The 21,512-nt window shown below is 46.1% G+C and overlaps 1 protein-coding gene across 2 annotated transcripts in view; it reads right to left on the minus strand.

The window, feature by feature from the left end:
- LOC119163204 (solute carrier family 2, facilitated glucose transporter member 10-like) overlaps positions 1-13,816 on the minus strand; it is a 55,453-nt gene extending 41,637 nt beyond the window's left edge. The window contains exons 1-2 of one of the 2 annotated variants that reach the window (XM_075873884.1): positions 13,717-13,816; positions 6,108-6,338 (exon numbers count right to left, since the gene is read on the minus strand). In XM_075873884.1, coding sequence (XP_075729999.1) covers positions 6,108-6,338; positions 13,717-13,729 — 244 coding nt within the window. In that variant the 5' untranslated portion in view covers positions 13,730-13,816. Of the gene's footprint in view, positions 1-6,107; positions 6,339-9,387; positions 11,400-13,716 lie in introns of those variants that run through there. The other variant, XM_037415155.2, reaches the window with a different exon arrangement.
- Between the last annotated feature and the right edge of the window lie 7,696 nt (positions 13,817-21,512).

Raw genomic sequence — 21,512 nt, forward strand, 5'->3', positions numbered from 1 at the left:
TATATATATATATATATATATATATATATATATATATATATATATATATATATATATATATATATATATATATATATATATATATATATATATATATATATATAACGATGATGAGGATAAGAAGTTTTATTGACCCCACAGTCAACTATAAGGGGAGGTAGAGGTAGCCTGTCAGCCGCTTCTCCGGCTCTATTTATCTCTATGGCCCAAGGGTGGATTTCGGGGTTGTTGGATCATAATAGGAAGTGGAAGCATTTCATGTTAATGTATGGAGAGGTGATGTTTAGCCCTAAAGACCGCAGTCTTTTGGGGAAAACCACGGCAAAAGGGAAGGGCTCACCGGTCGTAGACCGAGATCACGAGTTCGTCTCCGAACCTTAGCGGTCGCATTTCGATGGGAGAATGGGAGAGTGGACTGCAAGAGAACTTGCGCGTTATAGTGCGTGCTGTCAAAAGCAAAAGTTTGCGAGATGTGCAGCGGTGCAAAACTGCATTGCTGCACCGCCTACCGTGGCGAGCACCATGCTGTTGAGGTTATCGGCCGCGGCTTCCGAGATTAGATTCAGCAGCCCATTGGTAATCGCGCATTGCAGACAACGCACCGTTGCTAATGAGCGAGGCCACGTACTATATAGCCTCTATATTCCATGCCGCGGAATAGTAGGTGGCGCAGCAATGCAGGTTTCCGTAGTTTTCGGCCACTTCGCCACGCACTGCATATCTCGCAAACTTTTGCTTTTCACAGTACATCGAGGAAATACAGGTGGACAAACTCATCCCGTGGGTTTGCAACACTACAGGCCCATAAACTTTTGAGCAGCATCGGGACGATATGTAAAGCACGCGAATGATTTATTCTTCACATTAGCGCGAGCGGGAAAGCAAGGCCAAGGTGCTGCGCTGCTAATAACAAGTTCGTGGGCTCAAATGCCGGCCGTGGCGGCCGCACGTTGTTCGCTGCAAAGTGTAAAGAAACCAAAGTGGGCACTTTGATTTAGGCCACCGCGCACTTTGCTCAGCTGCTCACACGAAGTACGTGGGTTCGATCCCAGGCCGCATTTCGACGGAGACTCTCGAAGTCCATGTGCTCTGCGATTTCAGTGGAATTCAAAGAACCACAGGTCAAACTTATGCGGGGGACCTCTGAGACACGCCTGGCATTCCTGAGTGGCTTTCGGATAGAGGAGGAGGAGGAAGGACAGGGAGGTTAGCCAGTTCTCAGACCGCCTGGCTACCCTGTACTGGGGAAGGAGGTAAGAGGGGGTACAAGATGAGAGAAAAGAGACGTTGAAGAAAAAAAAAAAAACCTTCTCCCGCTTTTGGATAGAAATATCTGTAAAGCAGAAGCCCAGTCACGAGGCGCGAGGGCCACATGCGGCCTGCTGCTACGCACGGAATAAAGTTTTGGGAATTCGCTGAATAGTACCCACGTTACGTTCCGGCCTATTTCACAGAGTTTGCTTTGGGTAAGCTACAAAGGTGAGCTGCACGGCCTCAAGCACATTTTTTTTTGTCGTGAGGCATACCATACGATCACTATCAGTTGAAACATCTCCGAGGAACAAGACGATATAACAGAATCAGTGTGCTGATCTATAAGTCATTGTGGACAGCAGTGCCAATACGTTTTTTTTTCGAGACCTGACATCAAATCCTCTGTAAAAATGACTGATATGTGGAATGTGATAAAGGTGTTTTTTCATATGACAACGTTAGATGGTGTCTTGTTCTTCTCGCCCCTCCTCTTCCCCCATTTTTTCTCCAACACCTGGCCCTTGTCGGACAAAACTTCATGAGTTTACCCTGTTCGATGAGGTGAGCTTGAAACTCCTACCGTAAACTATAACTTACGTTTAGGTGAACATTAAAGAACCTCTGGTGGCCTAAATTACATCGAAGTCTCCCGCTGCTGCGCGGCTCATTATTAACATGTGATTTGAACACTTTGCATGAGTGTGGTTGCGCTTGGGAAATACAAATGGAACATTAGTAAATGCAGGGCTCAACGAATTTTTCGGACTATGATATGGTGGATCCTGGCTCTGTCATCAATAACCAACAATTAGGATCAGTAATGTCATACAAGTACTTCGGTATGCACATAACCAACAATTTATCTTGGCGTAAGCACATCGAACGTATCACAACTAAAGCCAAGCCCACGTCACGTTACACTGACAGAAACTTCCACGCACTACCATTCTCTCCTAAACTACTCTTATAAACCACATACATCGTCCAACAGCTTTAGTGCGCGTCAGCGTTGTGGGGACCGCTACATCATTACAATAACTCAAAGCATAGAAGCAATACTAAACCGTGCTACTCATTTCAGTTTTTTTGTCAAATTATCATAAAACATCCCGTATAACCTTCATGAAAACATCGTTATACAACTTCCTTTACTTGCCGTCTACAGGAAACTTTCTCATCCGTTCTTATTGTAAAATTTTTTTATCATAACTCACACCTGTCTTCACTGTTGATACAATCACCCGTCTTTCATATCACCGCGTCTTGACCCCAGTCAGAAGGTTCAAGTGCCCAAGAGTAGCACAATTACCTATCCATTGTCATATTTGCTGAAGACAGCCAGAAAATTGAACCAGATTCTTGGTTCTATGATAAGTATTCAAGACCTCACACATTTTAAAAATGCCGATCTACTGCAAGTCATGCGACATCCAAATAATGCAATTCGGCCTTGTTAACTAATTAAACACTTACACTTAGTTTTTTCCGAAATTTTCTTGTAATACTGCTAATTGCGTTGTATACTTATGAGTGTAATATTGTACTTATGTGCCTTTTAACTTATGTAATACTAATATTTTGTGCGACCCTACTCAGGTTCTATATTATTTTTATGCCTATTATTAAAGTGATCAATTAATATAAGAGAGAGAGAGAGAGAAAGGAAAGGCCGTGTGGTTAACCAGATATTTGCATCTGGTTTGCTACCCAGCGCTGGGGGCGGGGAAGTAGGGGCAAGAAAGAGGGGGATTGCCCCTCCCCTCTATAATGTGCGGTATACATTGATGGTGAAATAAAATAAATACATCTTAGTATCGACACTTAAACGCCTAGAACTAATTTATTTTTCCTATAAGGCAAGCGCTATCAAGCGATTGGAAGAACATCCCACAAGCATTCTTCGCAGGCCCAGCGCGTACGCGTATATAAATGTAGTCCTCATATCCACCAATCCGTCATTCCTGGCACGCGCCTTCGAGTAATGCGGACGTTGGTCGCATCATACTAGACCTATCAAGGCGGACTCCGACGACAACCTTCGGCGAGCAGCCATGCCGGAAGAACGCAGAGGGGAAAAAATATAAACAAACACAAAACAGAGATTCCGAGGTTACGCGGGTCACGTAATTGAGAGGCGCACGGGGCTGATAATACCGGACCCGTCTCGCTCGATTGCGCGCCGTAACGCGCTTCACCACTCCAGAGATAGTGCATACGTATACACACCGGACAATATTGTCGATAACACTTCTCCTCTTGTGTAGGCTTTCGTGTTCTTGCACCTTAACAGGTGAGCAGATGTAACCCGTTTTGGCGTAAACGACGCGCCCCCCCCCCCCCCCTCGACACGTATTGACATGTCTGCTACGCAGTACGAATGGGGGATAGGGAGGAGAGAAATCCAAAAGGAGGGCAATTAGTCCTTCCGGAAAGCTCGTGTCCCGTGTAGGCACCGTAGGTACAAAATTTAAGTGGCGGGTTGTGTACGAACGGCAGCTGTGTACGTAAACATCTTCGACAGCAATCTGTCTATTCGAGGTGAAAGCTGAGGGGTTGGGGGGAGGGGGAAAGGAACCTCTTTTTTTTATTTCACCACCCTCACCCGCGTACACTACTGGCGAAAGCGCGATCACGTCGCTTTCGAAACCGTGCATGGCTGCTATACGCGATTATCACGTCACTCAAAAGACCGACCTTTGACCCTGGCTAACGAGTCCGCACTTGATCGAGGTCGCGAGCGTGCTCAAAGACGCGCGTACATGGGAACATCAACTCGTTCGCCTTCTTTGTCGTTTTGTTGCGCGGGCAAAACCCCACGATTAGTGAATCCCACGCTGACCATCACCTCTGCGTGGTTTAAAGTGGGTCCCTTATAGACTTCCTCGTGTGCGCAGCGCAACGTGTTCCTCTGTTTTGTTCTTGCGGATTGCAGGATATCGGATGACAAGGCCAAGGTGACTGCGTGATTCAGTCCTACACCCGCAAGATGGGTACACGAGATTACACTGGTTAACTTCTAGATTACTACGTGTCTGTTTGGATAACAGGTCGTTGAAAGGCGAAGCTGAACGAGTAATTCCGGAGGAACCCGCAACACGTAGCGGAAAACAATCAGCGAACCCTTCTTTCGCAGCCGTCGACGTTTCGGAAGAGACGGACGGCAAATGTCCTGTCATTACGCGAAGTTTCCACGTCGCTGTCACATTTACGAGTGCCCATTATCGCTGGCGCAGCATGCACGAGCTCTCAGCCCGTGTGCTTCTTCTGGATGGTTAAGCGGCTTCGCAACCTGGTAGTTATATTACGTAACGTCAGCCGAAGTTTCGCAGCGTTTGGAGGCCCTATACGACATCGCACGTGAGACGAACGAAGTCGTCATTGTGGCGACAGCCTTCTGAGAGTGCATTAGACTATATATACGCCGAAGTGTCCGGGATAACGCCATGCGCGTGTTGCAAGAAGCTCCGTACAGGAACGCTTGGCGGTGGCGGAAATGGTGTAGGCTGCGTGGTTGAAGCAGTTCGTTCCACGACCTTTAAAGTTGGTCAGATGCCAGCTCGTAACAACGCTACGTGAAGCCAATAGGCAAACAAAGAGCGTTCCACACTCGACGCAACGACTATTGGAGGCCCTGGCTGGCACTCCCGTTGTTAAAAATACACATAAACATATACTCAATAAAGTGGACGGGGGGAGAGCCGCTATGGTAGCTCAGTTGGGAGACCATGGGACACGTGATTCAAATGTCACAGGTTCGATCCCTGTGTACGGCAATGCATTCTACTTTCCCACTTTTCTTTCTTCACAATTACATAACCATTACTACTAATAGATTCTCTGTACTTTCCTTGGCACCACTTTCTGGTGGTTCTCATCAATATTGTGCGCATTGAATTATGAAGCACTTCTTACCATTCTTCATATACAAAGGAGTTTCTGTTTATATATAAAAATTTGAGAACTATTAGTAAACGATGACGCGGGCCCTGCACGATGCCACCATGAGGCGACATGGCCAGTATGCCTGTACAATATGCACGTTCACGGTGATTTGAACGTGCCGTTGATGTAATTGGCCAAGATAAATGCGAAAGGGAACGTATTTTTTCCTCGTCGTCTCCTGGCGTTTTGGGGTTTGAAGACCAATTCTGCTTGCCTGCACCAATTTGGAAAATTATTTTTGCACTCCTCTCAGCATTTAGCACTACACCCACTCCAGTACTTCAGAATACTGACGAAGAGACGTTGCAGGGCCTGTTTATTGTTACATCCTACCTACGCCGCGCCAAGGTTCTCACCAGCATCGCTGCTGCTACAACAAGAACATAGTGACGTGCACGTGACGTGACATTAGTTATCCCGTAGCGTGCGCTTGAGATTGATGACGTCACGCGCGACGTTGCTGTTCAGGTCACATGATTCTCTCGCATAAAGACGGGAAGTTTTACGTCCACGCTCTTTAGCACATTGTAATGCTTATGCAGTAGATGTACCATAAAGATATGCCAACTCGCCTGATATTTCATGTCAATGTAGAATTTTCATCCCCCTATTGTAGTACAAAGCTGCAAACTAAATTGGCGAGGAAGCATGCGTGGATTCCGCTGAAAGTAATTCGTTGACGTAAAGTACGAAATAGCAAGAAATTCGATACCTGGCAGTCCAAAGCCTTTTCTGTCGTTGATAAGCTTACCGGAGGGCTAGCAAATCTTAGCGCCTTCCGTACACTAGTTTGCAACCTTTTGGTGTATGTTCCGGTAACCAAACAACGCAGAAAATAAAACAAACCAAGTTAAGTTTGAAAAACTAGGGGTAATTAGGTTGCGGACGCTGATTTCTGTAGCCCGACTTACCGGAATCGTAGCCGAAGAGAATGCCACCCAGAGAGGCGATGCACGCCGCCAGGAGAACCGAGAGAAAACCACCGTTAGTGGCTTTGGCTTCGGCCGCAGACTGGCTTGGGACGACCGGTACTTTTGAGTCGGTAGCCAAGGCTTGATTGACAACATGCTCCTTCTCGCTGTTGCCCGGCAGCCTGGGCGGTGGAAGATCACAGCGCACGGACTGGGACCTCGGAGTGGCCGCTGTGACAAGGCAAGAGAAACGAAAATTGTAAATCACTAAGTGCGACCTAAATTGGATGGATGCAGCAGAGCACACATCTAAGACAACGTAGCACCCTCTTTGCGTACTCGTAATTTTCATGACACCGACACACACACACTTGGACTATAAAAAAAAATCTTTCAGGAAGAGGGACGTCTATATCGAACGAATCTCCACGGGCGATCTAACCGTGCCGCGTAAACCACATTCAAGGACGCGAAACTGGTCCGATAGACATACTTAACCAGACAGCGCGAGTAATCCTGCCAAGAAAAGTTGCTTTCTTCGGCGTGCGTCGAAAGCTTTCTGCATGCTCGTCACGCCGATAGAGATAGGAAGCATAGCAATGACTGTGAACGGTTTCCTTTTATTATTAACATGGCAAGCGAGCGTACACACATTACAACAAAGCCAGCTATCCAGAATTGTCAATTTCTAACTCAACTAGCAAACGAAACAGGAGGATAAAGTACTGAAAGGCTTACGAACGCAAAAATATGAATAATGTTGAGGACACCAGGACCGATAGCGAGATCCAGAGCCCATCAAACAATAGCTAGAGTTCCCACGAATGTTCCGCGTGCTCAAGTCTGCTTGTATAACGACTAGACTACCGTATGACCATTCGTTTAGAAAACAAACCACCTTTCTTGACGTGTGGTAAGTTATTGGCTGCTCGTTTACTTGCCTTGGTTTTCCATTTTTGGATGGTTCATACCAACTATGGGGCAATGGCCAAGAGTCGATCGGGATTGAGCGAAGGTGTTTAATCGTAACAAGAAAACGACGTGTCGGTTTAGTAAAGATACCCATAAAGTGAGAGGTGAGAGCTACTGAAACTTTGCTGCACCATATTCTCGAAACAATGACGACTTTCTCGATGACTACTGAAACGAGCAAGAAGAAAAAAAAATGTCGTCTCCAGTATTTTATATAAGGTTTGGCGTCCACCCATCCATACATACGTGTGTACGTAGCGTAAAGCTACACAGAAATCGATATGGTTTTCAAGTAAAGAGGCTGACAGAAGATTTCTGCTGGTCATTGATACAAACACGAGACTAACTCTGTTCTGGCCAGGATCCTAGCGAATCTCACCGCGAGGTACGATGGACAACTCGAAGCATGGAACTGCAAATCAGTTTTCGTAATATTGTTAAAAGCAATGACGAAATAAAAATTGGCAGAATCGCATTATTATTATTATTATTATTATTATTATTATTATTATTATTATTATTATTATTATTATTATTCATTTATTTCCCAGTGACTGAAGTCTTCTTGCCCGCAGCTGTCGATGATATTTTTTTGGATTTGTCCAATTCAGGCCCTGCCCCCCCCCTTCCATATTTTAATTCTATTTTCCGTTATTCCTTTACAAGTGTGAGCCCGTATTCGAAACTGACCTTTTGATAACACTGTATCTCATCGCGGCGTCCCAAGAACAATGTCTCTATTTATAGATCTGCTGCCCGTCCATTCAAAACAGCTGGCCGCAATGAGCTTTCTTTTTTCGTCTTTGTTCTCAGACAGCCGTGAATGCACGTACGGTTACCTTCCTTGATATGCTTTACAGCGCTTACTTAGCTTCATGATGAAGCTCTCGAATGGCAATCTATGAGGAGAAAAAGAATGCTGAGACCATGCATACGGTGATGATACATGCCAGGCAGCTGTCCCTGAATCTCGTAATTTCTCGTTAGATCAAGGGATTCGTATAAAGCGCGTCATTCAACTTGTTGGCACACATGCCTACGCTTGAGCCTACCACGCCCGTAATTATAATCTGTAATCACTCTTCGCGTAGAATAAAGCGGCAAGCTTTAGGTAATGTGTAGTGACGGAGGTATAGAAGTGTGTGCGTTGCACTCATATGGTTCCCCTGCCAGAGTTACCACACAGACTGAACTTTGGCAGCGCAGTCATTAAAACGTGTAGCGCAGAGCCCCTAGGTACGGTTTATACAGAATTCAAAGGAGTTCTGTGGATACCCGAGGGGTGGCGGAAGGGTCGAGAAAGGGAGAATAAACAACCACCAGTTAAGAATTCCCTTGCAGTCTTGCTTGAGTAATTACGCACGTGTTTGTTGCACAGTTTTTATCGCGCGTTATGTTTGACAGTTTTGCAGAAATTTCTATTGCTTTGGATGCATGGTAAGATGTTAAACGTGCGCTGCGCGTACGTGCAACGATTCATTATCTGTTCATGTCGCACTAATTTTTTAGAGTGGTGAACCGTGAACTTACAATGCCACGGAGTAGTTTGATACAAGAAGATTCATGTTTATGTCAATAGGTCGTGAAAGTGTTTTCTAATCTTTATTTTAATCAGCTTATTTCCTAATTGCTCGATTTCGTGCAGTGATAATTTATCGCTAAAAACTATTTTTAATTTATTTTTGTACTGCCCACAAATACTGTGCTGATTTAAACCGTTTCGTATACATCTGTTTATTTGTCGTACGCTGACACCTGTATTGCTCTCGGTGTATTCGTCGCAGGAAACTACGGGGTTGCGCTATTTGACCATTAATGCAGAAATGAACTTTTTTGAAACTACTTCGATGTGTCGTTACGCTTCAAGGCGCACCTGTCTTTTCTGACTGTGGCTTTGAAACATGTACTTGTGAGTGTGTTAAAATTTGGATGCACGTTAAAGAACCCCAGGTGGTCGAAATTTCCGGAAGCCTCCACAACGGCGTCTCTCATAATCATATGGTGGTTTTGGGACGTTAAACCCCATATAATAATCAAATTAACATGTACTTGTGACTAACTATATATATTCTCAGAAACCACCGGCAACCTAGAATGTCCTAAACTCTAATCCTAAACCCTTAAAAACAGTTGAGCTAAAACCAGTGATGATAGGTCTAACTTCGATACGCTAATTACGCCTGGCGGCCGTTCTGACTTGTTACTTTCTATTCGCATTTCGACTGATGCTCCTGCGGCATACACACTATTCGACTGCCCGCGGGGGTTGTGAGAAAAATGCCCACCTCCCCAACCGGACATCACTCACCGCTTCCTAAAAACGGCTGACTCGCCCGGTAGTCGTCCAAGATGCGCGGCCCAGCGACGGCAGCCGGCGTCAGGTTGAGACGAACGTCCATGTCTTGCAGCAGCTGGTGCGAAGCCGGGACGCAGCTTGCGAGCTTCGGCCGCGTGTTGCAAAGCGGAAGGGCGTCCCGACGAATGACTCCACTCACAGTTGCTGCTAACTTAGCGAATACTGTCAGAAGCCGCTGCTTCGAGTGCGTCGCCGCAAGCTTGCAGCCGAATCGCGTGGCCGGTATGATGCGTACCACGCTTGCAACGAGGTCTACGTTCAGTCTTAAGTGACTTTTCTCTTTCAAAGGCAGTCTCTCCTTAACACGCACCTTCTTGGGTCTCTCGCCAAGGCTTACGGGATATCCTCGACCTTGATGCCACGTGTAACTGTGACTTTTACTTAATCTTTCATCGAGGCCCTTATAGCGTGCGTGATGGACGAGCAGTCAACGTACTCTCCCTACAGCCTGAGCTGTCAACGGCGACGTTCGATGCACTATAGTGGTCGTCACGTAATAGAGTAGTCCCGACGGTATAATCCGAGCAGGCTCTTTCTAAATAAAACGGAGCGAATTCACGTAGCAGTTCCTGGATAATCGGTGTTGGTTGAGCACTTGGTTCACGAAACTTGCTGAGTCACGGATCTTGCCCAACCAGGTGTTCCGTTCCTTGTATAGTCTCGCGCTCTAAACAAATGTGCCGATTGATTTGATCAATCACTTCTTGGCTTTCTGCGTGAAAAAAAGAAGCTAAGGAAATGCTGTTGCTAGCGTCTCAAATGAAATTTTACAGACTCGAGCACGCCTTTCGCGTCGGTGTTTGGAGACGTAGGCTTCTCGAACTATCGCTCGAGTTCCAGTGTACGCAGTCCCGATGGGATGGGGTTTCGTCCTGTCCGACAAGCACGACACTTCAAGTACGCAGCGTCAATCTAAAACACACACGTGCCGCAAGCGTTGACACTCCACCGTTTCTCGGGCTGTCTCTGTTCATCGCGCTGAATGAAGGCCCGTCTTTTCCTATGGAACCTTAGAATGTCATCAAAGTTGAGCCCTTTTGCCAGTCACCCCGTCGCGCGCTGCGCGCGATGCACTTCTCAGAAACCGATGCCGTTGATCCCGTCATCGCACGTCTTCCTTCGGTCGAGCACCTCTCGCGAATGTGTAGCATACTGGAAGCGGGCTCTTTGTTACCTCGGCTTGCTCCCCCACGCTATCTCTCTCCAATTGTGTTTGAAGGGCAATCTCATCCCCGCCATGCACCCTGCTTACCCTCTCTACAGGCCGCGCCCTTCTATTCTGCGGTCACTCTTACGTCACAACCTCTCCTGTTCACAATGTCGATTCCTTCTGCTTTCTTTGCGCACTATAAAGCGAGACGTCATGGCAGTGTAAAGGGGCACTTGGCGAACCGTCGCTTCTTCGAGGTCAGAAGTCTAATAGCAATGCTTTCCGAACTCAATCCTTTCCGTGCCTGGGCTTGACTGAATTCACTTCCTCTTGAGAAACACGACGGTCTTTCTTCACAAGTAGCGTTGCGCAGCTGCTGGGGTGACTTCTTCTGGAAGCTTTGGTTCGAGGTTTACGTCACGCCTCTTCTTTAGTCTTCTGAAGAGCCCTGTAAAGTTTGCTACACGTTACCTGCTTACGATGCTACAGCAATCGTCGAGGCCCTAAGGCGAGCTGGAACGAAGTGGTCCCACTGAAGAAAGGAACTCGCCGCCCCCTCGGCACACTTTACCACCGGAATCTCTTCACGTGTTGTGCATCCTAACGTCTCGCAGAAAAACCAGTGCCAGCAGACGCACGCCGGAACGAAACAGTTGCCGGTTTACGATCGCAGTCAGTGGTGGTGGCGGATGCTAAGGGCAACTGGATCTGACGTTCTCTGGCATTTAGACCAGTGTTGTCGGCGCTATAAGACAGTCTTTGTACACGCAGGCAAGCGCACACACTCACTAAATATCCGTATTGGCGCGTCGACTTCTTTGGCAACGTGGGTATAAAAAAAAGAAAAAAAAGTTGAGACGTTTGGGAGATGCAACGGTGCGGCTTTCTGCGCGCGTCCCTTACGCGATAATGTGAAGGTCTTCTCTCTGTTTGGTTTGTCTGTCCGTGCTGCCGTCGGCGTTCTTTTTATTTCTCCCGGTACTTACACGACCGTAGGAGTCGGTATCAGCTTGACGTGGCGACGACGAAGGGATCTCGACAAGAGCGCATGCCGTAGTCAGCGTACAAGCGCGGGGGGGTGGGGGGTGGGGGGCATTGGTCAAGCACGCGTTTTCGAGAAAGGAGACGATCTCGAGGTGAGTTGCAGAGCTCCATGGGGCGAAGATAAACGTCTCGCGCGCATGCAAAAAGAGAGATACGGCGGGCCCTCTTAGTTGTAAGCAATTCCTAAAAGAGATAAAAGAAGATAAAAGTGAGCCACGTAACTGTCTACATCATAGTGCGACCCCTCAACAGTGGCTCATGAGGGATGGGGGTAAGGAGGGATTAAGTGGGATAGGGAGGATAAAAGGAATATGAATTCAGATCGAGCAGAAATAGAGAGACCCAAATACTGAAATAAGGAGTAGATGGGAAAGATGGACACGGTCGCGAGAGTCTTATGATGATGCACCACTCAACGAGAGAGCTCTTGTCGGCGTCAGGAGATGGCGTAGGGCGAGCCAGTCGGCCAGAGCTACGCTGTCGTCGGAGATCGCGGGGGCGCAGGCGGTCGGCACGAAATCCAGCGAGCGAGTCCAATTAGTTGTTTCGTTTTGTATACAAAACGTTGAGATTCAGCGTCGATGCATCGTCACCACATGTCGCATTCATCGGTCCATGGACGACAGGGTTCGAACCAGCCGTGGTAGATCGAGAGAAATTTGAGGGTGGGTAAAAGGAAGCATCCATCCACGCTCCCCCCTCCTCAGTGAATAGAGGGACACATTGTGACTCTCCACCATAGGCTGGCAGAAAAAAAAAAAAACTCACTCGGATTTTCTCAAGAAGTATACCTTGCGCTTTGGACTCACTTGGGCCCGGACCCGCTAAATGTTTCCTGAGTAGAACACACTCGAACTCAAACTCACGAAAGTTTTCTTCGACCGGACTCACTCGTACTCATGCTCATCGAAAAACTTGAAAGGTTAAGGAAGAAAAACGGCCACGAAGATGCAATTGGGACGGGTAAGACCGTGAATCTGTGGACGACCCACTAAACGGCAGATATACTGTATACCTTAGTCTAAATAAAGCAAGTTGTTTATCAACGATCCAGTTAACCTCGCTTGATAAGGAAGCTATTTTTAAGGTGCCACTACGGTGTTTTTACAACGCGTAAAAGCACGGCCTATGTCCACTGCGTCTATTATGTACAATGAGGAAGCTTACCTATGTTACATTCCTGTGTTTCCGAAAAAATAAGCTTCACAAACACGAAGCGATATGTTCTTTTACACGTATAAAATATTTTTTCACAATTTCTGGTGCTATTGGTGTGCTTAAATTAAATAAATAAATAAATAAATAAAACAAATAAATAACACTTTCATATTCTCGACACATGCAAACAAAAGTGCTCGCTTTCTATAACCCCCGTTTTACCAAGCGACTCAAGAACATCGCTTCTTTTCCGCATTGCTCAATGAAGTGTCTAACTCAGTTAATTGCCGACGTACCTATTCAATGCACATAACCTGCCACATGCGGAAAAATTGCTTGACATCTTGGTACCACGCACTTTGTTATCGAGATGCCAAGGTGTGCACACACATTGTTTAAAAGGTTTTCCTGGCTTATATAATAGAACTTGGGAATGTCATACAGTGAGTTATTTTGCCTAACAGATACGTAAAAAACAAGAAAAAAATGCGAAATTCAAACGCGAAGTTGATGCTGTTATGAAAATATGTCATCAATTTTTTTTCTTAGGTTCCTTCTGTAACGTCGCTGCCTAATATTCGCTCATTGATTCATTAATTTTCTTTTATTTCTTTAGGCGTCGTCTATAGTGACTCCGTGCTCCGCATATTCGGCTGTATTTTTCCGTACGCTATCTTCGCTCAGCTCTCGAACTATATTCGAAGAAAAAGTCAGGGTATATTTTCGAAGCTCTCGAGACAACAACACAACAGCTAACGCATACCGGGCGTTGTAATTTACTTTGCTTGCGATTTGTTTGCGAAGCAGTGTTGAAAGAGGAAGTCTTAAACATGTACGTATTAGGCTGTCGCTAGCGATGTGGCGGACAATTAGAATCGCATGCATAACTAATTTGCGCGCAGGCACGAATTGAAAATGCACTCACGTACGTCTTCCACCCATCTCTATTAGCGGTTTCGCTCGAATACGCTCCGGAGTTGCACTTCCAGCGAATTGCACGGGATGCAAGCGCAGCCATGGGCGCCCTAGAGCAAGTCACCCTCTAAAACGAGGAACCATCACGTGTCCACAAACGTGTGCCCGCTTTCTTTTGTTCTATGTTTTATTTTCCTTTTTCGAACGTTAGATGTCGTTGCAGTGCTCACCGTTGAGAAAGCGCCGTTTCGTTGAACCTTGGAGCGAGTCCAAGGAGGGGCGTTGTTATTGTTTTGACAGAACTATTTGCGTGGAAAAAAGGCTGACAACTTCCTGGCGCGCCACATCGCGCCCGCAGGAGTCAGCCCCGTTCTTTTGGCAGTGCGATACACTGTGTAGTCCAGCTTTACTTTTGTACGAACGTTGGTAGTAAGATGAAAAGAAAAAGCCGCGCCGCGATGGCCTCGTGGCTAAGGTACTCTGCTGCTGACCCGCAGGTCGCGGGATCGAGTCCCGGCTGCAGCGGCCGCATTTCCGATGGAGGTGGAAATGATGTAGGGCCGTATGCTCAGATTTGGGTGCACGTTAAAGAACCTCAGGAGGTCTAAATTTTAGGAGCTCTCTATATAGCGTCTCTCATAATCATATGGTGGTTTTGGGGCGTTAAACCCCCCATATAAATTAATATCAACCAATCAAGATGAAAAGAAAAGATGGTTTCGCCCAAAACTACGCGTGTACACAAAAGGCACGGACAAGCGCAAACTTCTCCGTGTGTTCTTTGTAAATGCGTAGTTTGTGCGCAACCATATTGTCCTTCCACGTTTGAACCAACTCCCCTATAGCAGCGAGTTTTACTAATTGGGAGACTGACCTCTGTGCAAAGAGGATACATTTGAAAGGCGTGTACGCGTTCCACGACGACGTTCTCCGTCGCAATAGATGTAGCAGGTGGGCACAAAAAAGTTTTTTTTTAAATATTCTTGAAGAACCATGTGAACGCAATGAGCAGCTTTTGCGTGATTCGTTTTGTTTCATGAGAAGAGTGTGTCGTGTTTGGCATGCTGTACCACTTATCGACACGAGCAATGCGAGGGTAAATATGGAAGTAGAATATAGAATAAGTGTAGAATATAAAAGTTCATGCGCCGAGACGGGCTGTAACAGTGACTTCGTACTGTTGTTTAAAAAAAAGCAGAAAAACGCGCTGATAGTTTCGAGAGGAGGAGGGTGTGTGGGGGCAGGGAGGGAGAGGGTACTTGTGTACGTACTCACATTCAACAGTGAACATGGGTAAATACTTTCGGTCAAACTACGATTGTTAAAAATGTGATAGTTTGACCCATTCACCGGCAGTCTGACATGATTGGCGACTAAAAGTGCACATTACCCCCCCCCCCCCCCAAGCTCTGCGTCGTGTAAGGAAAAAACTTTTTCACGCGTCCTTTACACAAAACGCAAATGACCACAACAACTGAGACACTAAGGTCGTGTCGTCCGCACCCTTGAAACTAAGCTGACTTTTCCTTCGTCATTGCGCAAATATAGTAGACTGCGTTCTAACTTGACGCCTCTCTAAACTTTCACTTCTCTTGCAGTGTAAATGCGAGGCCATATATGGACCGTCGTCGGCAATGAACGTTGTATATGAGCGAGGTGCCATGTCAGGACACGTCCAGCGCTATCTCGACTTGTTGAGTGCGACGCGGAGTGTGTCCGACGAGTTGTTGTTAGACTTTATGGGCGCCTTGTCTACGTGAAAGAAAAAAAAAGACCAAAAAAAAGAATTGCGCGTATGACAGCTCGTAGGTCAAGAGGAGGATGCGCAGGGGCAGGTACTGGCCGCTAGAAACCGCTTCGAACCCTGTGATTTCGTAAGCCTTCTCTTAGTGTTACATTAGTAACTATTGCAACTTTCAGTGATTGTACGAAGAACGTTTCATTCTTTGTACTGTCTGAATCACGCTTGCCGAGAACCTGTCTGGACGCTGTTGCCGTCTGGAGTTGCACTGCGTCGCCTTGAAGCGTCACGGTTTGCGCTTGAATTACGACACAAGGAGTTATCATGCGGCATGACTATACGGTTGGTAACGTTATAGCGTTCGTCTCGTCATCTTCTTTTTTTTTTGCAAAAACAATGTCGACTATAGTAGCCGACTGGCCGCTCTAGACAGCTGGGATTCATTCAGAGTGTCCAACACGCTCTAACATTCACATCTCTCCTTTCTCTTAGACGAGAAGAAAGGAGAGAGTGGGGCAGTGAAGGAAGCGCGAAGGTGGAAGCTCCTTGAGCTTAACCTCATCGAATCCGGTTCGCTTGATGAATGCCGCTGCTCAGACGTTTCCAGGCGCATTCGCGGTTTGCTCAGTGCTTGCGTAACGCCAACTTGTGTTCCTAAAATCTGTTCCTACACCATGGTTTATATAGAAGATGCGTAGCCTAAAGTCGCCCTTTCCCTTGTCGGTGCCCTGCAACGGCGTGAATTGCAAAAAAAGAAAGAAAATCAAAGAGACAGAGAAATACTGAGAAACATGGGGAGGCTGTGCCAGTTGTGTAGGGTCTGTTTGTAGACACTACACAACTGTTTGCTCATTGTAGGAAAGCCGTCTCACTCGGCAACTTAGTCATTTCGAAATACCGCCAACGTAGAATAAGGGTAGAACCGCAGAACACACCAGAAATAATATGCTAAAACGGTTATCTCCAGACAATATCATTTGTACAATCTACAAATACGACTTTCTTCGAATTTCGTCGTTGAAGTTATTGTGCAACTTGTTCCTCCTCTTAAAGCTTGTAAGAATATTGGTCTACACTGTTTAAACAGCACAGATCATCATCATCATCACCCTCCAGACGGTAGCTACTGCAGGGCAAAGGTCTCTCCCTGGTTCCGCCCATCAAACCGGTCCTGTGCTTTCTGCTGCCGCGCTACACTTCTCAGTTTCATCTGTCCTCCTAAATTTGTATGCCGCCCAACACGCATTTTCCTTCTCTTGAAATCCAGTCAATCTTAATGACCGGCGGTCATATTCCCTATGTGCTGCTGCTGATGATATTGTTTTTCTCATAACTCTGGCACTCACCCACAAAAGGAGCCAAGAACTGAGCGGCCGGATATTGAAATTCGTCGATTGTGTATAAAAAAAACATACAATGAAAATTCGGTATATAAAATGAACTCGTGAATAATGAATGAGAATGCTGCTCGAGTGAGTGGGCAGGCAATCGATAAGCTCCGAGCCGAAGAAAACCCCCGCAAGAGGAGCAAGACCATGACATGTAAATCATGACATTTATGACATACATGTCAAAATTTTTATGTTATGTATAGTCACGTATGCTCGGTATACCACCATGTTATTCCATACCAATTTTGTTATCGATACCATTCGCGAAACGGCCAGGAGAGCTAAATATTGTAGGCGGATAGATAGATAGATAGATAGATAGATAGATAGATAGATAGATAGATAGATAGATAGATAGATAGATAGATAGATATGCTCAATGTGGCCGAGTTCGCTAAAAAATGCTACGCATTTGATACATGCCCGGGCCATGTTCATTTCTCCTTCATTTCCACTAAGGTGCCCTTAACATCCGTTGGATTGTACAGATCATTAACGAGAAAACCCGGCGATTTGCCACGCCGACTTTGGTAAAGAAAATCGTCGTTATTACCGTGTGCGTCCAAAGCCCATCTGCAATTGCAATTTGCGCACTCTCGCTGTTATTTCAAGAGAACCACGCAGTGTGTGCACCGCATGATTAGGCCGTGAGTGTCGGTAGCATGCGTGTACTGATATGCCCCGCTTTCAAATCATCGACACTTTATCAATCATCGACATGCCGGCCATTGCTTGCTTCGGACATGGCAATGCGATCTTCTGTCGCGGTGGCTTGTCATTTCATGTTGGCACATTTCATTGTTGCCTGCGTACGAGCGCATGACCGTCGTTGTTGCCACTGGCAACTGAGATGTTCATCTGCTAGCACGTGGGTGAAGGTCCAATTCCTGGCATGGAGGAAAGGAGGGAGCATTGCACAAGGATAAAAGAAAGAAATAAGAGAAAGGAAGGAAAAAAGAAGAAAAGGAATAAAGAGAAATAAATAAATAAATGAAAATAAATAAATAAAGAGAAGCGGTATACGTCCACCACGAACAAGCAAACCTTTGCTTTCCCCAAATTTACCGATAAGGTAACGGCTTCGGCGCTCTTTTTTTTCTCTCTCCATTATTTTCCAATCGGGAATATTGGTGAAACTGTTCAATGGGTTGAAAGAAACGATGAACGGATGAATGGTCACGCCCGTCACATTATAAGACATGCTCTTTATAAAACCACAGAAAGAAATACAACGCCGGCATTCACCGAATTATGCGTGAGATTTCCGGTTCATGTCGAACAACTGCCATTCCAGATGCGCGTAGCGAACGCGGATGTTTCTGACGATCGTGATCGTTTTACGGCTGAGCGAAATGTGCGCAGTATTTCGCTTTGCCTGACGGAGAACCCAGCGCACGCCTGTATTCGTAAGCTTGCAGCACGACGACGTGCCGTGAGGCTTGTGAAGCAGTTCATGTTGCCTGAGTACCTGGCTCAAAGCTGCGAAAAGTATTGGCCACTCTGCAGTTAAACTCACAGAGTCGCTTATGCACTCTACTCAAGACGAATTGAACATAGAGTTTTCTATAAATACTTACTAGATGAAACTCTGGCGCTAGTGTCTGTGGTAGCCACAATGCACGGCGCTTCAGACAGCGTGGGAATGATCAGTATAGTACACGGATTTGTCTAACCATCGTACTTTCGATCGTCTTCGTTTAGCTCCCTGTGACCTGAGTCCACCTGGTCGCAATACAAAGTTCAGCAAAGGTTTAGCAGTTTCGCTTCCCCACCTGGACCTTCTTGGGCTCGCCGAATCAGATCGGGTCACAAAGTTCACGGCGGTCTGTTCTCTCACTCCAAACAAAACCGAAACACAGCAATAAACAAAGCCTCAAGTGCGTTCGAAACTACGAGCACGAAGACTAGACAAATTTGTGTACGACTCATCATTCCCATAGTGGTTGAACGATGGCAGTGCCACAGCCCCCTCTAGTTAATTCTAGAAAACTCCATGGACTAGAAGGAGGAACGCATCTTAATTTTCATCTCAGCCGATGTATACATCGTCCATCTCCCACACTAATAGATAGCTTTCTGCATTTGACGTAGTTTAACATTGCCCTCCCTCCCCACAATAGGAGGCATGGCAAGTTTTCCGCACTTGACCTTATTTTGCATTGCCTCCGTGATCAGCCTCACCTGTAGCCAAGTGACGATGACGTCATCGTGTGACGTCACTTGAACTCATACGTTAGTCTTTAACGTGGACCCTAGCATCATAGCGGTGTCGTGATTGCGTCATAAATTTCGTCGGTGTGTGACATCATGGTGATGCCACCACGTGGTGATATTTTGCGTCACAAGGGTCGATGTCGCCGAGATGACGGTCATGTTTGGTGTTTGATGTGACAACTAAGGCTTCTTCTGCCTTAATAAAGTAGGTTCTTGAACAAAAAAGTATCTGATGGTACTAAGCTCTCTGTTGGACTATTTGGTGCATTTCTGAGAATCAGCAGTCACACCGAAAATAACTGCCACACAGACTGGAGAAGACACCAGTGCTGTCTATGTGCTTCATCTCCTGTCACTGTGTTCATTCTTTTGGCCGGGAAGTTAACTAATGTACAACTATTTACTAACCATTGAAACAAAGGAAAAATGAAGTATCATCTATTTTAATTATACGAGAATTTCTTATTAAAGAAATTGTGGCGAGGTGGCACGTGAGAAATGGTGTTTCAGTTATGCTATCCTGAAGCCTGAAAAATGCAAAGCATGCAGTGTGCGCCGGCGCTGCCCACAGCAAAATCTCCACCCTTTACTAATTCGTGCTTAGAAGAAGTGACTCGCCACCAATGTGTTTATAAAAGTGGTTAACGATTCAGAGCACTTGGTACTCTACTATGGGAGAGCTTAAAGCCGTCCCGATATATTTGGCGACGTTTCAGCTCTTTGAAGGTACGCTTCATGAGACGGCGTTTCAAATGGATGACATTACTATATAGAGGCACGCTTGTGTCTCTCGTTATAGATAAGAAACATGAGGACCTTGGTTAATTTCGCCGCAAATTCTGACACTGATTCTAAGCCACATATAATGTTTTAGGCAGTAACGGCGAACATTTAACCCATAATATGCATAGTACTATCCGGTGGCTAGTAGTAGAATTTACCTAGTTTTCGTGGCACACACACTTTTATGACGGAGCGGGACGACGAAATGAGACACCACCAAGCCGATACCATAGTAAGCTTCACCACTAAAAGAATGAGTTATGTGCAAAAAAATGGCAGCATATCCACGGGGTGAATGATGGAGAGTGGGGCGAAGCATCCGTCCGTCCAATCTTTCTTGCTTCCGTCTGTCCATGCGTCCGTCTGTTCCTGTGTCCGCATGTCCATCCGTGCGTCCATCCCTGCGTTCGTCAATGCATCCGCCCCTGCGTCCGTCCATGCGTCCATCCGTCCGTGCAGCCATCCGTGCATCCATTCATGCATATGTCTGTGTGTCCGTTCGTTCATCTATGCAACACTCCAAGTACTACTATCTCGCATCTTTTCATCATATAATTCGCATATAGAAGAACCGCCATCCAGCGGACATTCCAAAAACTAAATGACAGGTGGCACACACCCACATTGTTACGGCCTGCGCTTCATGTCTACTTCCCACCTTTAACCACCTCGAGTTCATGGTATGTGAGATCAGAATACAGTGAACTGTATTCAGTGCCATCAATAGAGTTCACTGTATTCATGGCACTGCGGCCCAACGCTTGCTAAACCTTTCTAAAACTAAGGAGGTTACGCCCAGGAGTATAACATCGCTGCGTTGGTCCATGCATCTGACCCTGTGTCCATCCATGCATCCATCCGTTCGTGCAGCCATCCGTGCGTCCGTGCATGCATCTGTCTGTGTGTCCGTTCGTTCATCTATGCAACACTCCAAGTACTACTATCTCGCATCTTTTCATCATATAATTCGCATAAAGAAGAACCGCCTTCCAGCGGACATTCCAAAAACTAAATGACAGGTGGCACACACCCACTTTGTTACGGCCTGCACTTCATGTCTACTTCTCACATTTAACCATCTCGAGTTCATTGTATGTACTAGTTCACTGTACTCATGGCACTGCGGCCCAACGCTCGCTAAACCTTTCTAAAACTAAGGAGGCTACGTCCAGCGAGTACAACGTAGCAACCCTTTCTTGTCAGATAGTGCTCAATGTACATGCCAATGGCTGCTAATGGTGAATGAGAGACAGGAGAATTCGGCTTTTAGTTAACACGCACGCTGCGAATTTTTCATTGTTCAATAACGCACCGGCGAAATCTCCCACCGGCGCCACCTTGCAGGTCAAAGCGTAAGACATGTTACGCAATACTACGAGGGACGAACGGGTGCCGCTATAAGGAGCTTCGCACCTAAAAAAGTCATTGCCTGTGGTCGCAAACACGGACAGGGTAATATTCCGGACGTTTCAAATAACTGAAAGCAGTTAGAATGTCATCATAGCATGCTTCAAAACTGACAGGTCTCGAAAGCACAATGTTTAAAGACGGTAATTCTAGGGCCTGCTTCTCAGTAGACATTAAACATTAGGCAAAGATAGCTGTAGCGGTGGCAAGACAACACAATATTGTTTCTGGTACATTACAAAGTGCTGTAGAGACGCTATAGTCTATTAGAAAG

This window comes from Rhipicephalus microplus, chromosome 9, assembly GCF_043290135.1.
Source record: "Rhipicephalus microplus isolate Deutch F79 chromosome 9, USDA_Rmic, whole genome shotgun sequence".
Taxonomy (NCBI): Eukaryota; Metazoa; Arthropoda; class Arachnida; order Ixodida; family Ixodidae; genus Rhipicephalus; species Rhipicephalus microplus.